The sequence below is a fragment of the Mus caroli genome, chromosome 6 (genome assembly GCF_900094665.2).
Source record: "Mus caroli chromosome 6, CAROLI_EIJ_v1.1, whole genome shotgun sequence".
Lineage (NCBI taxonomy): Eukaryota > Metazoa > Chordata > Mammalia > Rodentia > Muridae > Mus > Mus caroli.
In genome coordinates, this window is record NC_034575.1 from 113,139,343 (window position 1) to 113,154,895 (window position 15,553).

At 39.2% G+C, this 15,553-nt stretch overlaps 1 protein-coding gene and 1 non-coding gene across 2 annotated transcripts in view; both read right to left on the reverse strand.

Moving 5' to 3' along the window:
- Positions 1-8,479: 8,479 nt before the first annotated feature.
- The window catches only part of Csgalnact2 (chondroitin sulfate N-acetylgalactosaminyltransferase 2), a 34,361-nt gene continuing 27,287 nt past the window's right edge, over positions 8,480-15,553 (reverse strand). Inside the window, exons 7-8 of the mRNA XM_021164143.2 lie at positions 15,227-15,308; positions 8,480-10,406 (exon numbers count right to left, since the gene is read on the reverse strand). Coding sequence (XP_021019802.1) covers positions 10,114-10,406; positions 15,227-15,308 — 375 coding nt within the window. The 3' untranslated portion in view covers positions 8,480-10,113. The remainder of the gene's footprint in view (positions 10,407-15,226; positions 15,309-15,553) is intronic.
- On the reverse strand, positions 12,827-12,959 carry LOC115031391. The gene has a single exon (XR_003837031.1). It is a non-coding gene; the product is annotated as a small nucleolar RNA SNORA17 (small nucleolar RNA).

Consider the following 15,553-nt stretch of genomic DNA (forward strand, 5'->3'; position numbering starts at 1 on the left):
CTTCCTTCCTTCCTTCCTTCCTTCCTTCCTTCCTTCCTTCCTTCCTTCCTTCCTTCCTTCCTTCCTTCCTTCGTTTCTTTCTTTTGCTATCTATTGCTTTGGGGTTTGGATTTTCTTATTTTTCTAAGACTTTGAAGTGTTTCGCTGGGTGATATGAGATCTTTCTAATTTCTTGTTCATTTATTTTAATACAAGGCCTCATATATTTCAGGCTGGTCTCCAGTTTGCTGTGGATCTGAGATCCTGAGATCCTTGAGATCCTGGCCTATGCCATTGCCCAGTGACTTTATTAGACAAGTGTTTGAGGTCTGCTGGGGCAGTCTTTACCTTACAGCTTCCTTTCTTTGCATACCAGAGGCCTCTGCTGGCCACACTTAAGGTTGCAGTCTCTAAACTGAACAGGTTTCTCACCTTCCCGAGACTCCTCAGATGGTACCCCAGGGGCTACTAAAGTCTTAGCTTGGGGGGTCTGGCCCCTGAGTGTGNGGGAATCAATGAGAGGCTGGGATCATTTCAGGCAGAGGACTTGTCTTCTTGCTTTCCAGCACTGTTGGGTATTAGTCACCCTGCTGAAGGAAGGAAGGAAGCTGTGGTGTGTCAAGTCTATTCATGGAGCCTGAGTGACTCTTCAGCAGTGACAGGTAGGTGGCTCCAGAGAGAGGCTGATCCACTGGCTGGCCTTAGGCTCAGCATTATGCAACTCATGATGATTCGCAGCCGATGACATCAGGTCCTAGCCAGCCAAGAGAGCTAGCTACCCTTTCCCTGTGGATCTCTCTACCTGCCTGAGCTGAGCCTGCTGCTGTCTGTGCCCTTGAGATTGTCATTGTCTGGATGGATGCTCTGTTCTCCACAACTCCCTCTGAGTTCTGGTTGTCCTTCTTGACCTCAAGTCCCCAGAGTAGCTCAGTTTTTACAAAATAAATGTTTATTAATTTTTCCAAATTACATAAAATATATTTTGATNGCATTCACACCCAACTCTTCCCCTTAACTTCTCTAAGATCAGTCCTTATACCTTCCTGCTCCACTTTAAATTTATATCCCTTTATTTCTAAGTTTAATAACCCATTGATTCCAGATATCCTTTCTATGTACTTCTGGGAATTGGGGTCACCTACTGAAGTATGGTCCATCTACCAGGAGCCACAGCCTTAAAGAAAACGGACTTTCCCAACTCCAGAAGCTATCAACTGTTCTTAGCTCCTCAGCTAGGGTTGGGGGCTCATGAATTCCTTCCCATCCCATGCTAGAATGGTGACTGTGCAGGCAACTACAGATGTTTAAGTTCACACGTGTAGAGGGAGGGCCTGTCATGTCCAGAAGACACTGTTTTTGCTCCACTGACCCCTAACACCTGGCTCTTACAGTCTTTCCANTCCTTCCATGTTGTCCCCTAAGCCTTGGGGGTGGTTATAAAGATTTCCTACTTATGCTCTGCCCTTTGGCCAGTCATGTGTTTCTGCATTAGCCACCATTAACTGCACAAAGAAATTTTTCTAATGGAATTTGCACTAATCTATGTGTAGAAAGATACAAATTTAGAGGGCAGTTTGATACTACATCTATTTAGCAAAATNCTAGTATTCGTTTCACCCTTGGGTCTGGTGGGCTCCCCAACAAAAGGTTCTTGACCAGATTTTCAGTACCAGGCATCCTGTGTTTCCTCCTGTGAAACAGGCCTTAAACCCAATTGGAAAGTCATTTGTTATCCCCACAACATTTATATATTGTATATATGTGTGTGAGTATGTATATGTGTGTATANANACACACACACACACACACATATACATATACACACATACATACATACATATACACACATACATACATACATGCATACATACATACATATGTTATATTCTTAAATTATAGCATATGGTCTGGATGGTGCAGCAATGGCTGTCTCACACTGGAGAGGGCAAGAATATGGTGGTTATTCAGTCCACGTGGCTGGATGTCTCAGCGGTTGAGATTGGAGTCCTAAGGAAGTTGGTTCTAATACTGATGAAAGAACGCCATAGCAACAAACGGATGGACTTGCTAACAAGAGTGAGGCCTAGCAGGCAAAGAGCAAAGTTTCCTTCTTCCATAGGCTTTCATGTAGGCTGCCACCAGAAGGTGTGACTCAGATTTATGGTGGATCTTCTTGTTCCAAATAATCAGAATAATCAAATTCCTCCCAGGAGTGCCCACCTTAAGTTTTAGTGGATTCTAGATGCAATAAAATTGACAACTATGATTAGTTACCACAGTGACCCTGGGCATATTTTGCCACACTGGTGGCTATTTAGGCAGCTTATAAAATACAGGTTTCCACNCGGCTTGTTCAAGTATCCTTACAAGTGACTTATCCTTTCCTCACCCACCCACTCCTGCCACTCCCTTCTCCATGTAAAACTCTCCTCCATTCTTTCCATTTCCCCCTTCATATTACCTGTTATATCTACTCTCATTTAAGATCTTTCTAACCTCTCTCCACCGATGGTCCCTTTGTAGTTCTACAGATTTTACAGGTACTCAAAATTAAACACACACAGACACTAAAGTTTCAACATTAAGAGCCACATGTTAGTGAGAACATGTTTGTCTTTCTTCTTCTGTGTTGGCTGACTCAGTATGTTTTCCAGATTCATCCATTTACCTGAAAATTCCTCAATTTCACTTTTCTTTATGGTCAAATGAAATTCTATTGTATATAGGTACTACATTGAGTGAAATTTTATTGTATATAGGTACCACTGTATAGAGGTTCCACACTATATACAGGTACCACACTGTTTACAGGCACCACACTGTGTACAGGTACCANACTGTTTACAGGCACCACACTGTGTACAGGTACCANACTGTATACAGGCACAACACTGTGTACAGCTACCACACTGTATATAGGTACTACACTGTATATAGGTACCACACTGTATATAGGTACTATTGTATACAAGGTACCACACTGTATATANGTATCACATTGTATACAGGTACCACACTGTATATAGGTACCACACTGCATTGCCATTCCTCAATTAATAGACATCTAGGATGTTTCCATGTCCTAGCTATTGTGACTAGAGCAGCTATAAACGTGGGTGGGCATGCGTGTCTATAGCAGGGAATAGTCTTTTGGGTATGTGCTCAGGAGTGCCATCATTGGGTCATAAGGTAGAATAGGTCTATTTCTAGTTCTCTGAGGAACTATGCTATGCTGATTCCCACAGCAGCTAATTAAACNTTTCACTCCCACCACCAAACACAGCAGGAGTCTCCATTTCCCACAGCCTCCCCATTTGTTCTTTTGACTGGCATATTTCAAGGTAATTTTAAGTTGGATTTCTCTGACAGCTAAGGNCAGGTAACACTTTAAAAATATTTCTTAGCCATTTGTACTTCTTAGGACTGTTTATAGTTTTCTTAGCTCACTTAAAGAACGGGGCTGTTTTATTGGTTTTTTTTTTTTTTAGTTCCTCCCATATTATAAGCACTAATATTCTGTCAGATATATCTGGCAGAGAATCTTTCCCATTCTGCAGACTCCTTGTCAGTTAACAGTTCCCTCTGCAGTACAGAGGCATTTGAATTTCATAAACTCCCACTTGTTGATTGTTGGCCTTAACTTCCTGGGCTCCCAAAGTCCTGCTCAGAAAATGTCCCCACTGCTCTTTCAGCTTCAGACCTAACATGGAGGCTTGTGACCCAGTTAGAATTGGCTTGTGTGAAGGGTGAGAGAAAAGACCAGTTTCATTGCTCTACACGTAGATACCTAGTTTCCCCAACACCATTGTTAAAAGTTGACATCTTTTCTCCACACTGTCTTTAGCATCTTTGTCAAAATCAGGTGGCTGTAGGTGCACTGATTTATTTTCTGGGTCTTTTATTAGTTTCCACTGATCAGTGGTTTTTGTGTGTGCTAGTACCATGCTGGTTTTACTACTAAGTGTAGGATATAACTTGAAATCAGTTTAGGGATAAAGCCGGTAGTATTTTTATTTTTCANTAATGTTTTGGCTATTTGGAATCTTTTGTGATTCCATGTGAGTTTTAGGTTTCTTTTCTCAATTTCTATGAATATATTATTGGGACTCTGATTAGTGTGGCGTTGAATTTGTAGTTTGCTTTTGGCTAGATGGCTCTTTCCATCATTATTTCTGCCAACCCATGAGCATGGCTGGTATTTTCTGGTATCTTCTTCAATTTTTTTTCTTCAGTGTCTTAAAGTTTTTATAGTAGAAGTCTTTTCTTCCTCAGACCAATTCCAAGATATTTTTGAGGCTATTGTGAATGGGGTCATTATCTTAGTTTTCTTAGTTTGTTGTTGGTATATAGTAAGGCTACTGACTTTTTGTGTTAATTTTTTATGTTGATACTCTTTATAAATACATTTTATCAGCTGTAGGTGGTTTTTGGTGGAGTCTTCAGGGGTTTTTATGTATAGAATCTTATTACCTGCAAATAAAGACACTGTGACGTTTTCCTTTCCTGCTTGTAACTCCATTATCTTATTCTATTGTCTTATTGCTCTAGCTAAGACTTCAAGGCCTATTGTTGAACAAGAGTGCAGAGAGTGGACATCCTTGGCTTATTCTTAATTTTAATGGAAACAGTTCAAGTTTTTCTCTATTTAATATGATGCTAACTGTGGGATTCTTGTATATTGACATGCCTTTATCATGTTAAGATGTGTCCTCTGTGTCTCTAGATTCTTGAGGCCTTTTGTCATGAGAGCGTATTGAATTCTGTCAAGGTCTTGTTTGCATCTAACGAGACAATCATTTGGTTTCTGTTCCGGCATGTACTTGTGTGGTGGGACTGCATTTAAATTTGCACTTATGTTCATCTAGGAGATTGGCCTACAATTAATTCTTTGGTGTTAGAATGGGAGGGTAGGGTCTTTGTCTGGCCTTACATATTAAGGTAGTATGGCTTTGTAAAAAAAGAATTTCAAAGATATCCTTCCTTTTCTACTCTACAGAATAATTTGAGGAGTATTGTTTTCAGGTCTGGTGCAAGTAACTTATTTTGGAAAGTAAGTTCACTCACTATACTTACAACTGAAGATACAGGAATTTTATTCCTATAGAAAATCTGGCACACAGTTTTTTATATGTGAGAACTGATTTTTCTTAAATTTTTATTATTTAAATGCATTTTATATATCAAACATATTAATAATATTGAGTATTTTGAGAATAAAATAATACGTAAAAATTTGTTCAACTTTTATATTCATATCCTTTCATACCCTTAAAATAGCATTAATGAATATTTAAAACTATCTATAACTGAGGATCCTATATCTACTGTTGAATAAATTGTTGCAAAACAAACAAAATATTCTTTGGGAATTGAGCATAGTAAAAGAGCATAAAATATTAAAAATGAATCATTAAGAAATATATTCAAAAGCCCTAATATGATACCACCTGACATAGTGAGAGAGTATTTAAGATGCATTATATATCTGTGTACACTGTCTAACAATCAGTTCATGTAAAAAAGGTTATCAGTGTTTCTAGGCAGAAATTATTTTATCAGTAAGTATATTTAAAAAATTTTAAAATAGCAAAAATTCTATGAAGTTAAACATTAAGAAAATGCTAATTTCAAGCAGTGAGAAAAATTATCAATAATATTTCCATGATGTNTGTAGAATATGATTTTAATATTTTTAACTGTTAATATTCAATAATTAGATCCATTTGATTCATAACTCCTGTTTGTTTCACTGTGTCTCTGTTTAGTTTGTTTCCATGATCTGTCTGTTGCTGAGAGTGGGGTGTTGAAGTCTCTCACTATTATTGTGTGGGTTGTGATGTGTGCTTTGAACTTTAATAAAGTTTCTTTTATGAATGTATTTAGAGCAGAAATGTTCAGAATTGAGAGTTCATCTTGGTTGATTTTTCCTTTGACCAATATGAAGTGTCCTTCCTTATCTTTTTTGATGACTTTTGGTTGAAAGTTGATTTTATTTGATATTAGAATGGCTACTCCAGCTTGTTTCTTGGGACCATTTGCTTGGAAAATTATTTTCCAAACTTCTACTATGTGGTAGTGTCTGTTTTTGATACTGAGNTGCGTTTCCTGTACACAGCAAAACGCTGGGTCCTGTTTACATATCTAGGCTGTCTATGTCTTTTTATTGGGGAATTGAGTCCATTGATGTCGAGAGATATTAAGGAANAGTGATTGTTNCTTCCTGTTATTTTTGTTAGAGGTGGAATTATGTTTGTGTGGCTATCTTCTTTTGGGTTTGTTGAAAGATTACTTTCTTGCTCTTTCTAGGGTGTAGTTTCCCTCCTTGTGTCGGTGTTTTCCATCTATTATCCTTTGTAGGGCTGGATTTATGGAAAGATATTGTGTAAATTTGATTTTGTCATGGAATATCTTGTTTTGTCTGTCTATGGTGATTGATAGTTTTGCTGGGTATAGTAGCCTGGGCTGGCATTTATGTTCTCTTAGGGTCTGTATGACACCTGCCCAGGATCTTCTAGCTTTCATAGTATCTGGTGAGAAGTCTGGTGAAATTCTGATAGATCTGCCTTTATATATTACTTGACTTTTTCCCTTACTGCTTTTAATATTCTTTGTTTAGTGCATTTGGTATTTTGATTATTATGACACAGGAGGAATTTCTTTTCTGGTCCAGTCTATTTGCAGTTCTGTAGGCTTCCTGTATGTTCATGGGCATCTCTTTCTTTAGGTTAAGGAAGTTTTCTTCTATAATTTTGTTGAAGATATTTACTGGCCCTTTAAGATGGATCTTTTCTCTCTTCTATACCTATTATCCTTAGGTTTGGTCTTCTCCTTGTGTCCTGGATGTTTTGGGTTAGGAGCCTTTTGCTTTTTGCATTTTCTTTAACTGTTGTGTCAATGTTTTCTATGGTATTTTCTGCACCTGAGATTCTCTCTTCTATCTCTTTTATTCTGCTGGTGATGCTTGCATCTATGACTCCTAATCTCTTTCCTAGGTGTTCTAATTCCAGGGTTGTCTCCCTTTATGATTTCTTTATTGTTTCTATTTCCATTTTTAGATCTTGGATGGTTTTGTTCATTTCCTTAGCCTGTTTGATTGTTTTCCTATAATTNTTTAAGGGATTTTTGTGTTTCCTCTTTAAGGGCTTCCAGCTGTTTATCTGTGTTCTTCTGTATTTCTTTAAGGGAGTTATTTATGTCCTTCTTAATGTCCTCTATTATCATCATGAGAAGTGATTTTAGATCCGAATCTAGCTTTTACAGTGTGATACTGTATCCAGGACTTGCTATGGTGGGAAAATTGGGATCTGATGATGCCAAGTAACCTTGGTTTCTGTTGCTTATATTCTTATGCTTGCCTCCCACCATCTGATTATCTCTAGTGCTACCTTCCCTCACTATATCTGACTGGAGCCCATCCTTCCTGTGGTCTTGGTTGTGGCAGAACTCCTCAGAGTTCAGCTATCTTTGTGATCCTGTGATTCTGGGGTTGTATCATCGTGAGATCCTGGGTGTGTCAGAGCTCCTGGAAGTCAAGCTGCCTCTGGGACCCTGAGATCCTGGTGTGAACAAGCTCCTGGGATCCTGGGATCTTGGGTGTGTTAGAACACCTGAGAGTGGAGCTTCCTCTGGGTGTTGTGGGACTGGCTGTGGGAGTTTGTGCCCAAGTTCTGTTTAGGGTGCTGGTCCAGACTAGAAGGAACCTGTACCACTGGTCAGGTGGAATTCTTGGGTGCCTGGGTCTCACTGGTCCCAATTACTTCTGGTGTTGGGGCAGATGTTGTGCCCTCCTCATCTCTGATCCTATGATCCCTCTGGCACACTTCTGAGAGTGTATAGTCATGCTCATGATACCACTGCTTGTAATAAAAACAGAANACAGTAAAAAGTGTAAACAACCAAAAGCTAACCAATAATATTATGACACACAACAAAATTAAAAAGCTCTAAAGGCACAAATATTATTAATAAAGTCAGTATCAGAGTATGTTCATAAAATATTACTCAATAATAAAAATGGATCAATTTGGATATTAACATGGGTAAGCCTTTTTGTTTTGTTTTGTTTTTCTGCACAGGGTTTCTCTATGTAACATTTCTGATTATTCTTAAATTCACTTTGTAGATTCAGGGATCCACCTGCCTCTGCCTCCTGAGAGCTGGGACTGAAGGTGTGTACCACCAAGCCCGGCAACATGGGTGAACTTTAAGAACATAATACCTTATGAAAGTTAGAAAGCCTATAATGAAATAATAACATGAATTCAAAACAAGACAAAGTTGAACAGTGGAGANACACAGAGTTGGATTGTGACAGGTGAGATGTGTACTAGAAATGCACGACAGGGCGAGTTGTCGGCGCTGTGCTATTGACGGCGCTATGNGCTGGTGCTTGCTTTACTCTTTAATGTCACGACTATATGCCGTGAATCCTCACGAACTTAGATTTTAAATTAGAAAGAAATGAACTTACCACATTTTCATTTAGCTTTTGGTAACAAAATACTTTATTGGTACCACTTAATGTAAAAAATATAGTAATGCTTTCATTGCTTAGCTTCCATCTTCAAATAAAAGCTAGTTTAAAAAAATAGGAGTTAAAGTAAAAATCATTTGATTATCTCAAAACCAAGCTGAAATCACCTTTGTAAATCATTAAGTACCCTAATTGTAAATACCACGGTCACTGGTCTTTACAATAAATAAATGTGTACAAAGGAGATTACTGGCTCTGCTTACTCTGCAGAAAGCCCTTTATACATCTTAAAAAATACCTCAACCATATGCCAGGTAGAACCCTCAGCAACTCGTTAATATTGAACTGGATTCACATTAGCACCTAGAAATTTGGCATTNGTAACATTTGAGATGGTATGATTTACTGAACAAAAATAATAACTTTTTCTGAGTTCTCATGGGGGTATATAGAAATAGCAGGTCCCTTTAAAAGTCAGGGGTTAAAAAAACTATGCATGCCTTTATTTTATCTCCAATTTCTGGATCTAGTAAATGACCCAATGATAAAATATCCATGTGTGATAAATATTATAGTACAGTTCTACTGGAATATAATTTCTTATTCATCTTGTCTCATTAATAGAATTTACATTTCAATTAAAGTAGCATTCAATCTGTACAGTTTTTTAAAGTACTCCATAATTTATATTTTTATCAAATCACTTTTCCTTCCTTCCCTTTTCTCAAATCAAGGGTGGTCTTATTATATAATGCATTTAATTTTTTTCAATAAAACTCTTTCAACTGAAAGTATAATACAAATGCAAACACAATTATGGTAAAATTAGCATATAGAAAATAAATATATATGTGCCCATGCTAAACAAGACAGTGCAAAACAAAAGCCATATAAAACCATGCTATAATGTTCATATCTTCTATGTCTCTGGCTTATATAAAAAGACATTCCCAAACACANCTACTGTCCTGCAATCCAATATAATAAAATGTTCAAAACAATCTACTACAGTTTGACTATGAATTTTGAACATTGGTAACATAACAATATATTTTATTTATAATCAAACCATAAATTCTAAACTACATCTACTATATCCATTTGCTTAAAAACATATTCAAAGGGAAAGCAACATGAAACTAAGGGGTTTTGACTTATGCCTTTGTGATGGACTGTAGATTTCAGATATGTTAATTATTTTCTGTGAAAAAAATATTCTACATGTGATCAATGAAAGCTTTCATCTAAAGACTGAAGTCAAATGATTGACTTAGTGGTCAGCAGGCATATCTGTCTGAACATTTCGACCAACCAGTGTTCTGTTCCCTGTAGGAGTGTGCTGACCAACTCAACATCAGCCTCGTATACTCCAGGACCAATCAGAACACAGGTACCAGGCAGAATCTAATTCAAATGATTTTGGGGACAAATATAAAATTTCATTTTGTCAACTGTTTCATACTATAGTACTCTCACAAGGCAGGCTATACATCAAGACACCTGTGTTTTCTTCTTATATCAAGTTGAGCTACAAAAACATTTCAGAAAGAACATGGAAAAGAAAAGTTTTTCTCTGGAAGAGGCACATAATCTAGAGTTGGAATTAAGGCTGAATAAACAGTGCTGGTTTGTGGTTCCGACTCTCCCATGTTGACTGTCTGTTACCCAGCAGCCTCGCTGTTTGTTCTGTATGCCTGTTTGCGAAGATGCATCTCTATTTCCTCCCTGAAGACCATCATTCCCAGGTGAGAGTGGGAGGCCTCATTCATGGCTTTGGATTGGATGCACATTCGGTACTGCTCAGGGGTCAGCTCATCTGCACAATGTTTCTCATGCCAGAGGTGGAAGAGACCAGGAACTGGAGTCCGAATCACAATAAGATCACCGTGTAGGTATTTTCGGTAAAGATGAACATCTTCTCCACCCCAGCCTTTTACTTCCATGTCAAATCCACCTGCAGGTACAAAACTGACACTTTCAGGGTCTGCAGCCAGAGCATAAACAAGTGTCTGAGTATTAGATGTTCTGCTTCAATGAGACTGTATGGTACAGCATAAGACTACAGCATAGTGGGATAACTTCCTGGTCAGAAACTCCATTAACAACTGACATTTAGACTATGAGAGTTCAACATCAGTTGCTGAAAACATTGCTATCATTTAAGAACACCAAATCCTACAGAAAGTCAAAGGAGAAGGAAATACAAATCACGTTCCCACCCAGATGGTGTTACACAGAACTGTTCTCTGGGCCACACTGCCACCATCTTTGTGAGTTTAGCTGTGTCTGTTTGCAAAAGTTCACCACAGCTGGACTTGCTGACTACTGACCTTCCCTTGTGGGAGGAGCAGAGACCCTCACTGCAGCATCCTGTCATGTCTCCCAAGCAGGGATAAGCAATTCTGTCCCAATTGCATGTGACCTCTGGGAGGGCTTAAAAGTACACAGTATAGGAAGGACTAGGGAGGGGGTCCCAGGCACTTGGTCCTGGGCAATCTTTATCCATGTTGGNTGCAGACTTCCCATGTGGCTGCTTTAAAATCACCTATGCTCCTGCCTGGAACTCCCATTGGTCTGTAAGCAAGCCCAGTACAGTCACTGGAGTGAGCTGCCGGATTGTACTTTGGTTTAATCTTTGGGATGTTTGGAGGAAAGGGAGATATTACTTACATCTTCCTTAAGGAAGGAATTTTAGCAGCACATGATTTGAACTCACAGGAGTAAACTGGGGTTGCTGAAGGAGTTCAGAAAAAAAAATAAGGTTTAGGTTTAAATACTAACACATGCAGAGTTTTAGAGGTTAAACAGGTGGAGAAAGGTAAAAGCTGAGACATGAACTCTGTGAAAGATGCCAAAATTGTAGCCAACTGGAGAAGATACTCAAGGAAGAAACTGCCAGATGTCTGTTACTCAATTAGGACTGGAAAAAAAAAAAAAACGGAAAAAGAAAAAACAAAACCACAGACTCTGGGCATGGCAGTGCACATCTATAATACCAGCAGTCATGAGGCAGAGGCAGGGGGATTTTAGGTCTGAGGNCAGTTTGCGCTNTAAGAGTCTGTTTCAAAAAAGCAGAGGCTTTGCATCCAGGTCCAGTCCTCAGTACCAATAAATTAAAGAGAAAGACTGTGCCGGTGGACATGGTACATAAATATGATTCTAACCTTATTAGCACAANTCTGACAAGTCGTAGGACAGAGGCTGATAGCAGTGGGTGATGGTGAAATGGAGATATTTCTTAAATTGGGTTCAAGCTAAACAACTGACTTTTTTAAAAAAGCAGGAAGAACAAAGAAGTATTTAAAGCTTTTTGAACANTTAGAAGATAGTCTTAAAAAAAACAAAAAATTCTGGTCTGGAGAGATGGCTCAGCAGTTAAGAGTACTGACTGCTCTTCCAGAGGTCCTGAGTTCNATTTTCCAGCAATCACATGGTGGCCCACAAACATCTGTAATGGGATCAGAAGTCCTTTTCTTGTGTGTCTGAAGACAGTGAGATTGTACTCACATACATAAAATAAATAAAAATTCTTTAAGACCCAGGCTTCTAAATTAACATTCATACCTAAGAATTCTAAATTAACATTCATATCTCTATAGTTTAAGCAGTCATATCTGTACTAACTGCTAAATAGCTCTGGTTTTCTTCCTTACAGATATGCTCAAATATTAGAGAGAGATAGTATACATGCTTAAAGTAAATGCAGAGGGCAGCTCTCCTGCTCTAATGCCTCCAGGGCCAGCTCTCCCATGATGCCCAGTAGAGGGGTGGGGCCAGTTCTGCACAGCCCTCAGNCATCAACTTGTCTCTGGGCAGCAGCCCAGACCAGGGCTTTGGTTGTAACAGACCCTTGCTGCTGCAGGGGCACANACCCATCCCCAGCTACTCACATCCTCACTACCCTTAGTCCCCAGTTCTGCCTCTCTTCACTGTGCCCACAGCCTTCTGTTTCTCTGTTATTTCTATACCACTTACTTGCTCCTTGTAGTGGCACTCGGAGTCTCTGAGTGTCTAGGGTTGTCTCATGAGTGGTATCAGGAGTGCTATGCCAGTTCATGCTTTAGGGCACTTGGCATGGNTTATCTCAGGCATGGTCTATGCCCCCAGGCATGCACAGCATNGGACTTATGGTCATTTCAGGCTAGCTTTCTGACTGGGCTCCATGGCCCCAGCATGGTGGCCATCCAGGCTTGCTTCTCGCCCAGCCTGCTTGAGTGGCCTCTTGTGAAGGTCACTTATCTCAGGCTCACACCCACCCAGGGCCTGTGGTCCTAGACGGGGTTCTTCTAGTTTCTGGCTTGCTCCCCATCCTGGCAGCCCATCTGGGCCTGCCTGGCGCCAGACTGGTGATTCTCAGGCTTGCTGTTCATAGGGAGTATTAAGCTACTAATCATTCAGATGTTCCCAGGTCAGAACACTGCGCATAGACATAGCCTCTCTCCTCTCTGCCACCTACTGACATACATGTGACACAGTAGCCACACCTACAGCACCTCTACAGGGCAGAGAATTCAGTTTTTATAAGGCTTGACATCAGGAGAAACTATTTAGTCAGAACCCAATCTGTTGAGGGTTTCTGTTGTTGTTTTAAGTCAGAGCCTGAAGTAAGGCAATGCCCAACTCCATTCTCCCTCTAGCTGCCCTTCTCAGAAAAAGCAGAGGGAAGACAGATGCGCCAAGTTCACAGTACAGGCCACAGGGTTACTAAAACACTGAGACCTAAACAAATAACACAACAGCAAAACCCCCAACAAAATACTCTAACAGTTGAAGTAATAATAAAACAACAACAAAAAACAAAAAAGCAAGACTGAGCAATGGCTCAGTGGTTAAGAGCACTAGCTGCTTTTCCAGAGGTCCTGAGTTCAAATCCCAGCAACCACATGGTGGCTCACAACCATCTGTAATGGGATCTGATGTCTGATTCTGGCATGTAGACAGCATACTCATACATAGAATACATACATTAATAAAGCTTTAAAAAAGATAACCATACACACTACTGAGGATGCAGGAACATTAGCAGTGCCATGCACTGCTGAGAAAATGTCAAGGATGCAGTGCCTTTGAAGGCGCCATGGCAGTTTCTGAGAAGGTTCAGCACAACTACCTGATGTATTACTTCCTCCTCGCTGGGACTGATACCCAGCCTGAAGTGATTTAAGGAAGAGTGCTCTGGCTCACAGTCTGAGGGCGCCTCACAGCAGGAACGGCATAGCCACAGCAGTGCGAGGCCATTGGTCACATTTTATTCATAGTCAAGAACAGACGGTGATGAATTTTGTGTGTGTGTGTGTGTTTTAATTCAGTTCAGGATGCCAGCCCATGGTTGGTATGGCTCAACTGTCCAGAGTTTTGTTTCCCTTGGGATTCAAAATCCCTTCAAGTGTGATATTTAAGAGGAACCATCACACTGTATACCATCAATTTTACTTAGGAAAAATAATGAAAAATTTTATGTATACACAAAAGCATATACACAAATATTTAAATCTTTATAGCAGAAATTCTTATAATAGCCTAAAAACATAAGCAAAATATCTATCTACAGATAGAAAACGTGTGTTCTAACCATACAGTGGTACATTATTTGGCTCTAAAAAGGAATGAGGTACGTAATACATGACACACATCTAACGCTAAGCACCGAACCCTGAAAACACCACACTGGGTGGAAGAAAGCAATACTGAAAGACCATGGAATGCCCAACTGTAATATGGAAGTGCTCAGAAGGAGCAAACCAATAGGGAGCAGGTCAGTGAGTCTGGGAGTGAAGGAGTTGATGGAAAATGAAGAATAATGGCTGATGGGCATGGGGTTTAAGGTGATAATAGTCTAAAGTTATTGGTGACAGCTGGACAATTTAGGCAACTGTACATTTCAAGTTGCTAAATTTTACATGAGGTCTGTAAGTCAACAGACTACTCAAAACAGTCACAGTATTTCACAGTATACAAAAATCTATTTTTGAAAGACAGTAAATACTAGTTTAATATGTAAAAAAAATNAGGAAAATGGCATTTGTTTTTATCATTACTTCTCAGTTTTCTATCACTCAAGTATTATATAATAACAAGGGACAAGAGTTGAGGGACTTAAGGCAAATGNTAATTATAAAAATGAATTTCATATGAGTTAAGAATATCAAAGCTGGATGCTATGGTTTCTATTATGCTATGGAAACAAAGACACTAACTAGTCTGCAGCTATAGAATTCTACTCTTTACAAAACTACTATTTGGCACTTCTTGTGAGTACAAATGAGGAGGAGAAGAGAGAGATGAGCCCAGACCTCTGACCACTTCTTTGGCCTTAGCGATGCTCAGTTTCTAGCTCCGACTTCAGAGGCCTCTTCCCCTTTGTCTTCATACTGGCCTTCTGCATAGCACTCAAACAGAAAACTAAAAAGGGCTTCATCTTTAAATGAAAAGAGAAAGCCTTTAACTAGATACTCAAGATTACTTGTGGCTGTAACACCTACGACAACCCGTCAGGTTCTAGAAAGCTCTGGAAGAGTACTGCACACAACTGTAAACACAGCGACACGCCAGCCAATGACTTCTTTCTTGTTTGCTTGCTTTTAAAGAAACCAGTAAGTTCAGCTTTTACCTTTACAACCTCATTTTTATAATCCAAGACATTAACTATGAGCTTTGCTTTGCCTTTCATAGTTTAGCTATACATCCCTACAATTTAACTAAGGGCACTCAATTCTGATACCTTTCAGGAAAATGCCATAAAGACATCAAGTTCTACCCTTAGTGTATACCCACCGACACTCAGGAANTCCGATTGATATTGACAGGTCATCCCAAAGCCAAAGTCTCTCCAAAATCCAGAGTCCTTTTTATGAACCTTATGGTAAAGAAGAAAAAAATTCAATTTAATCTTTAGTAACTAGAAGTTTTAATCAATAATTAAACAACTACTTCACAAATTTTTTTCCTATCATTTATTTAAAGGATCATATGCTGTGACATCCTTACAAAACAAGCGAATATCCTAACCTGCATGAGCACAGGATTTTTATCACTTGAACTCAAGTCCTGTACTGCTTTGAAGCTGAGGTTAACAAAAAATAAAACAAAAAGGATGGTCCT